The 8003-nt window shown below is 30.9% G+C and overlaps 1 protein-coding gene across 1 annotated transcript; it reads left to right on the forward strand.

Annotated features, from left to right (window-relative positions):
- The first annotated feature begins 4234 nt into the window (after nt 1–4234).
- Nucleotides 4235–7106, forward strand: LOC143619525 (uncharacterized). Its single transcript, XM_077091431.1, has 2 exons — nt 4235–4651; nt 6978–7106. Exons 1-2 carry the CDS (start codon nt 4235–4237, stop codon nt 7104–7106), a joined length of 546 nt encoding a protein of 181 aa, XP_076947546.1.
- The last annotated feature ends 897 nt before the right edge of the window (nt 7107–8003 follow it).

Below are 8003 nucleotides of genomic sequence, written 5' to 3' on the forward strand. Positions count from 1 at the left end.
TGAAGTGATGTTGCTTAAGTGGTCTATGCAATGAAACTAAAATACATGTGATAATACAATATGATAACCGTGTTATAGAAACGGAAATCATATCCGAAAGGAATACTGGAACTCACACTTTTATTCTTAAAAAAAAAAATCCTACAACCTTCAGATAAAATGATTAATTTCAAAGAATGAAATTGTCACTTTATTTTTGTTTTGTAATAAAGATTAATAAAAGCGATCAGCCACTATAGATGGTTACTTTGTTTTGTGACAGTTTATTTTAACTCATGACCAATTATACGTTGCATTATCTAGAGTTAAAAGCACAAACAATATGAAAATACTAAGTTTTGATATAGAAAGTAAAGTTACAAATAAAACCATAAATATTGTGTATAAGAAAATATTTAGGGATTTATGAATTTTCTAACGACTTTTTATTTTTATATTATTTAATATGTAATTTGTTCTGCCATATAATATATCTGTTGAATATAATTTTTTTGTTTGATATTATGTTGTTATTTAAATAAATTTATCTATTCCAACTCATATACTACACAGCTACCTAACCTAGTTATCACATAATCTACAAAACATGGATTCCTCCCACGTCCACTTGCAGAAAAAATTTCTGCTTCCCCATATACTTGACTATTTGGTTCATTCAAAAAGCTCAAAATGTGTCTTTAAAAAAAATAATAATAAATCCTTTTCACTCCAAGGTCATCAAAGAAATGAAAACACACTTATTTGGGTGATAAGTTTAAGATCCTGATAATCTATAATATATATAAATGAAAACCCTAAAATTTTACGTGTCGTGATGTGGTCGCTCCCCCCTTTTATGGAAGGCACCAGATTGTTTGATTTTTAAATAGAGGTCTCTCATTGATTTAACCCAAATTCATGGGTATGGCTCTTACCAAAACCAGATAGCTCTTAAATGGGTTATAACATCTCATTAAATTAAAAATTAGTCTTACCAATTATTTGATAGGAAAATCCAATAAAATAGGGATATACTAAAATTTAATATGCAATTTAAAAAGAAAAAGATATTATTTATAATTAATATACAATTTTATAATAAAAAAACATAAGCGGGTCATGGGTCACCAAATACAGATAGCTTTTAAACATGTTATAACATATTATTTTTTTATGAAACCCTTTCATCATCAAACCCTAAGTATATTATTAACTTTTTTATAATAAAGAAGTATACTAAAAATTAATATCCTATTTTATTTAAAAAAAAGATATTATGTATAATTAAGAAACAATTTTATAATAAAGAAAATAAATCGGTAATGGGTATCATCAAACCCAGATAGCTTTTAGACCGGATTATAACATATCATTTATTTGTGATACTATTTCATCATCAAACCTCAAGTATATTAATTATTAACTTTCTTATAATAAATAAAATTAAAATCCAAATATACATATATAAATATTAAAAACGAATAATGTAAAACAACCCTCGTAATACGGAGGGATAAAATCTAGTTATATATATACAAAGGAGTGATTGCATCATTGAATACTATTAGAGTGGGGGGACCCGTCAATTCCCCATGTATTTCTTCATTTGTTACATCACATCAACTTTTTCACCAATTTTTCTTAGATAGAAGGGTGTCGTCTTATTTTTTTCACATTCTTCCCATTTTGGTTTATCTTTTATATACATATTTATTTTTAATTGTAGCTGCGGCAGATTTACATAAAAGGGGAACCTTTACGTAAAAAGGGGGTGGTTCCTCAAAACCACCCGAGTTTCGAAATAATAGTGTACTTTTATATAGAAAATATAATATGAACCACCTTATAAATTAGGAAGGAACCACCTTAATCTCAACTATATGCGCTGGTCTGCTGGCAAAAACTTGGTTTTGTAAGGGAGAGGTCGTGGATTCGATCCGGACACGATGCGTTATTTTTTAACTGTTTTTTTTATTAAGCCTTAACAGTTATATCATATTAGGGTCTAAAGTTTTACCAGTAACCACATATGACAATAGGCAGCCACTGCCTCTCAAGAGTCACGCACACATACAGCCGCCCACCGCCCTGGCCTGTTCTCCGACCACCGCCCACCGCCGTTACCCGCTACCCCTTTCTTTTCCTGGCCAACCACACGCCCACACTCCACACAGCTCCTTCCTTCAGCCTTCTACTCTTCCTCTAAGCTCGAATCCTCCTACTTAGAATGTATGTTCACGTTTATTTGTTAAATTCTAATTACTTATCCTTGTTAATTGTTTTTTATGTTGTTAGTTGTTAAATTATTTGTTAAATTTAGTTTTAATTTGTTAGTTTGCTAGCTTTTGTTAGTTTCTTAGTTTTTAATTTGTTAGTTTGTAATTATTGCTTTGTAGGTATTATGAACATCACAAGATTTTCCAAAGAGAACTATCGAACCTTGAATCATCATCTTCAAATAGTAAACCGTTAAAAATAAATTTGGATGATCTTCCATGGGATCCATCCGAAAAGCAACCAATTTCATCTTATCACCCAAATAAAAAAGATGAAATTAAACGGGCATATCTACGTACTTAGAGGTCCGTGTTAACCAACCCGGCATGGTTTTTCTCTAACAAATTTTAGTGGTAAATTAAGGCGTTTTAATGAAGAATGGTACACTAGTGAATATGGAAATTGGTTGGAATATAGTGTCAAAACGGATAAAGTGTATTGTTTGCATTGTTACTTGTTTAAGGAAAGTGGACAAAATGATGCATTTCTAAGTGAAGGATTGCGATGTTGGAATAGGTGTCGGGAGAAATTTAGCAATCATGTTGGTAAGTGCAATAGTTTTCACAGCAAAGCGCGTAAAAACGGGGGAGACTTACTTAACCAAGCTCAATCTATACATGTGGCCATTGATAAAGGAACAGATATACATAGAAAACAATATAGAATCCGATTACATGCTTCGGCTAGACTTACCGATGCATTGTTGAATGGCTCGTTAGTTTTTCGTGGTCATGATGAATCTGAAGAATCTCTTTACAGAGGAAATTTTAATGAGTTCTTAAAAGTGTTTGGATAACTAAATGAAGAAATTAGTAAGGTTATATTAGGTAATGCTCCCGGAAATAACCAAATGATGTCTCCATCCATCCAAAAAGAACTTTGTAATTGTTTTGCCGAAGAAGTATTAAAGAAGATAATTGAAGAACTTGGTGATGATGTCTTTTCCATATTAGTTGATGAATCGAGAGATATTTCTAAAAAGGAACAAATGGCCGTGGTTTTAAGATATGTTGACAAATTAGGATTTGTGAATGAGCGATTTATTGGCCTTGTTCATGTTATGGAAACAACCACGCTATCTCTTAAAGCTGCAATCGATAAATTATTTGCTCGCCATAGTTTGAGTATTGGTAGGGTTAAAGGCCAAGGATATGACGGTGCAAGCAATATGCCAGGTGAGTTTAATGGTTTGAAAGCTTTAATTTTGAAAGAAAATTCTTCAGCATATTATGTTCATTGTTTTGCTCACCAACTTCAACTTGTTGTTGTGGCCTTGCAACCAAACATCATGAGATTTTCAATTTTTTAAAGAATTATCAATAAATGTTGTTGGTGCATCTTGTAAAAGAATAGATTTGATAAGAGAGGGTCAAAGAGAAAGATTGGGATTGAATCCGGAAGTTGAAACCGGAAGTGGAAAGAATCAAGAATTGTCACTTGCAAGAGCTGGGGATACACGTTGGAGTTCTTATGAAAAAAAAAATTTTTCGTTTGCTTACTTTATATCCTAGTGTTATTGACGTGCTTGAATATATTGAAAATTCGGGAGAGTTTTCAGATCACAAAAGTGAAGCACATGGACTTCAATTATACATGAAAACTTTTAGTTTTGTATTTTATTTACATCTGATGAAATACATCTTGGGTGTTACTAACACATTGTGTCAAGCACTTCAAAGAAAGATCAAGATATGTTGAATGTAGTTAAGCAAGTTAAGTTAATTGATGAAGCCCTAAAAAGTTGTCTACTTGAAGGTTTTGACTCGCTTTTGGAAGATGTCACATCCTTTTGTGATAAATATGATATTGAAGTGGTTGACATGGAAGCCAAGTATGTTGATCTGAAATATCGAAGAAAGAAGACGAGTATCACCAATCGTCACCATTATGTGATTAATAATTTCAACACGGTTCTCGATATGCAAATTCAAGAGCTTGGAAACCGCTTAATGAGGTAACCACTAAATTGCATACTAGCATGAGTTCTTTGAGCCCGTCTTGTAATTTGAGTGCCTTTAGTAAAGTAAACTTGTTAATGTTGGCCGAGGTGTATCCGTGTGATTTTGATTTTGATGAAAATGAGAAGCTTGTATATGAACTTGGCCGCTACATTAGTAATGTGAAAGAAGATAAGCGGTTTGCCAACTTGAGTGGGTTAGGTGATCTTGCCAAAATGATGGTGAAAACAAGATTACACGTTGATTATCCGTTATTCTATCATTTAATAAAGTTATCATTAGTTTTGCCGGTTGCAACGGCAAGTGTTGAAAGATGCTTTTCTTCAATGAAGAATGTGAAAACGGATTTGCGTAATAGGATGTGGGGTGGATACATGAACGATTCTTGCATTTGTTACATTGAAAGGGAATTCCTCCAACAAGTGTCAGTTGAAGAAGTAATGAAACGATTTTAAAAGATGAAGATTCGTAGGGAACAACTATAAGTGTTTTTTTTTATTCGTAAGACTATTTTATTTCTAGTATGTGTTTTTTAATTTCTAATGACGGTGTCTCTTTTATTATTTTATCGTATTTTTATTGTGTAATGAACTTTGCCCGAACCACCAATTGTCCACCACCAATCGTTCACCACCACCCACTTCCACATTTCTTACACAACCACCAATTATTTTAGCAGTTTATAGACGTTAAATGACTTCTATCTACTATGATATGTATGACAGGTAACTAATTTTCAACTTATATAGACTATGTTCAGTTTATAAAATAAACAGTATGATATTTTCAGATTACAGACCTTCAGACCATATTTTCAGTTGCAAACATGAAATAAGATGAAATTAGATTACAAACACTTTTTATCTTCAAAAACAAACAACACCTAGTTTACCCCTTTCTTTTCTATTTAATGCAAATTTTTTATAAATCAATTAGCAATTAAATTGAAATATTTTTTTTAATACATTTTTCTATTTACAAGAAAATTACAAAAGTAGTTATTTCCGTGATTATTCCATGATCATGTTATAACGCATTACACATGTAGTCATAGTCATGGTAGATGTAAATCATTAGCTACATATCTATTTGTATTCACCTACGTATACATACGTACGTGTGTGTATACATTCATACATACATACATACATGCATGAATGCATACATATATACACATTCATTATACATACATGCATACACACATAATGCAATACTAGGTTAGATCCCGTGTTACACACGGACAAAAAATATATAAAACTTCACACACACAAACACAAACACACACACACACATATATATGTATGTGCGCGCGCGTGCATACGCACATGTGTGTTATATACATTTTAACGAATTGTAACGTCGGATAATCTAGCATTATTATTATTATAAGGTATCACATTGTTACTTTAATTAAAAGAACCCAACATACAAAGACAAATAGAGAAAAATAACAACTTAAAACATAGTTCTAATTTATGCCACATATTTCTAACTTATACCATGAAACAAAAAAGACATATTAGTTTAAACTTCATCATCTTATGAAGACATATGTTGTAAACTATGAAGCGTAAACATGTACATGTTATAACATACGTTGTGTGTTATAAAAACTTTTAAGTACACAACATAAAAAAATGCTAAAAATATGAATATAACAATGAGATATAATTATAATTTTTAATAAACCGCGCGTTTAATAAAGCAACAATATAATCCAAACATTGTGGACTTAAACCACCATTTCAATCCAAATATCTGGTACAAACGTTTATAAATAATTTCCCAAAATCCAAAAAAAATAATAACAAAGTATCAAAATTTAAAAAAAAATAACAATGAAAACAATTAATAGTCTTTATTATCCAATAAATAATTATTATAACAATTTATTTTAAAACTTTCTTCGACTTAGGAGTTAATGCTTAAAATTAATATTCAATTAACATGTAGAAATTATATAAATGAAAAATTGATGAGTTGTAAGCTTATGTAGACATACTAGTTAAATGCCATGTAGAAACCTCGTATTGCTTTAATCTAACTAATATATTAAAGCAAAACCAATTTGTTTACTTGTCCTTCTCCTAGGGTGTCCACCTAATGTTCCATGTCATCGACTTTCCATACTTATAATTTTCACATAATTAATCAATTAATTTTAATTCTAATGCTAATTAACATTTAAACCAATTTATAACACACATTTAAAGTTTTGAATTCATAACTTAACATTTTTTTAATCAACCTAAATATAAAAAATTTCAATGTTTAGATTATATGTAAAGAATTCTTATGATATATATATATATATATATATATATATATATATATATATGTGTATGACGTTTGAAATTTTTTCCATCCATGTGTAATGCGGGCCACTATTCTAGTAGTATAGATAAGATTCACATTAAAGTATATACTTTTTATACTCACTTGTACATAAAAACCAAATAAAAAATTAAACGTTTGATTTAAAGAAAGCATTTAAATTAGGAAATGAAACGGAAGAGATGCATTTAAAAACATATATGTTCTAGAAATCATCTCTTAGAGAGAAGGTCTTCAAATAGGTAGTTTAGATTTATTGGTGTACAATAGAATAGAGTATGATTAATATTTTAAGTTCAAACAAATAACTTTAGAAAAAGATAATTTAATTGATGACTAGTCACTAAGAAGTGGTACGCTAAGAAAAATCCGTTGTACCACCTGATCTTAAAAGATAATTTCATGCAGATTGTGGTTGCAATTGAGTAGGTCACTGATCTTAAAACAGTGTCATTTCAAGAAGCCACCGGGAGATTGAAGGCCTTTGAGGTACACATCCCGAAGCTAGAAAAGAAAGGTGATATGCAAAGCAGAAAGATGCATGCTTTCCGTTCTTGATGGAAAAGGCAAAGTTAAGGAGCAAAGGTGTGAACATTACGGTTGTGGGAGCTCAAATCGTGACGACCTAGTGAAAGGTTAAGCAGACGGCAAGCAGGATAAAAGTTGTGTGAGATGTTTCAAGTGCAATGAACACGAACACTTTGCGAAAGAATGTCCATGTAACTTGTAAGGAGAACAAGGATGGTCAAGCAAATTTGATCCAAAAAGAAGGCAGTGATCCAGCTTCGTTTTGAAGGTCGGCGTGAACTTTAACTATTAAGGTGCTCATTGTTGAAATTAATCATTAAAATTCACATGTTGGTCAAAATTCATAATAGTGGTTTAGCCATTACTGGTTTATTTAGTTATTAATTTGGTTTGTTTTATATGAAGCTACTAATTTTAGATCAAGATCAACTAGCTTTCATTAATTGGTACCAGAGCACGAAGAACACGAACATTAACGGCCCATGATCAAAGAATCAGAGGAAACACGAAGAGAGAAACTTGATTTGATCAAATCCACTGATCGACACTATTCTATTATAAGAAAAACGAATATTAACTTGTACTAATTACGATATCATCAACTCATTATATAGACTCACAAGACTCAAAACATAACTAAAAAACCTAATAGATAGATAAATAAAATCAATCATACTTATTATCTGAAAATCAAATTCAAACTAAACTTAATCTAAATAACTCCTACACACCGTTGATTATTATTAACCCAGAAGATTAAGTCCAACAAGGTATAGTGTGAATCACACAAACATAACAAATCCATACTTATAATTATGACTGTACAAAATCTTTGGTATTCTTCATGAAAGTGTGAAACTTATACAAGTTGAACTAAGGATGAGCAAATGGTACTAGGTACTGAACCGAGCTTTTCAATACCGACAC

This window comes from Bidens hawaiensis, unplaced genomic scaffold (genome assembly GCF_021521415.1).
Source record: "Bidens hawaiensis isolate Kalapana, Puna unplaced genomic scaffold, B.hawaiensis_p1.1 tig00002477_1, whole genome shotgun sequence".
Taxonomy (NCBI): domain Eukaryota; kingdom Viridiplantae; phylum Streptophyta; class Magnoliopsida; order Asterales; family Asteraceae; genus Bidens; species Bidens hawaiensis.

Excerpts from the sequence above, each read along its gene's own strand:
- LOC143619525 (XM_077091431.1), top strand. The coding sequence starts at position 4,235 with ATGAGTTCTTTGAGCCCGTCTTGTAATTTGAGTGCCTTTAGTAAAGTA. Across the intron at positions 4,652-6,977 it reads AACAAGTGTCAGTTGAAGAA|GTCACTGATCTTAAAACAGT; the intron begins GTAATGAAACGA and ends GCAATTGAGTAG.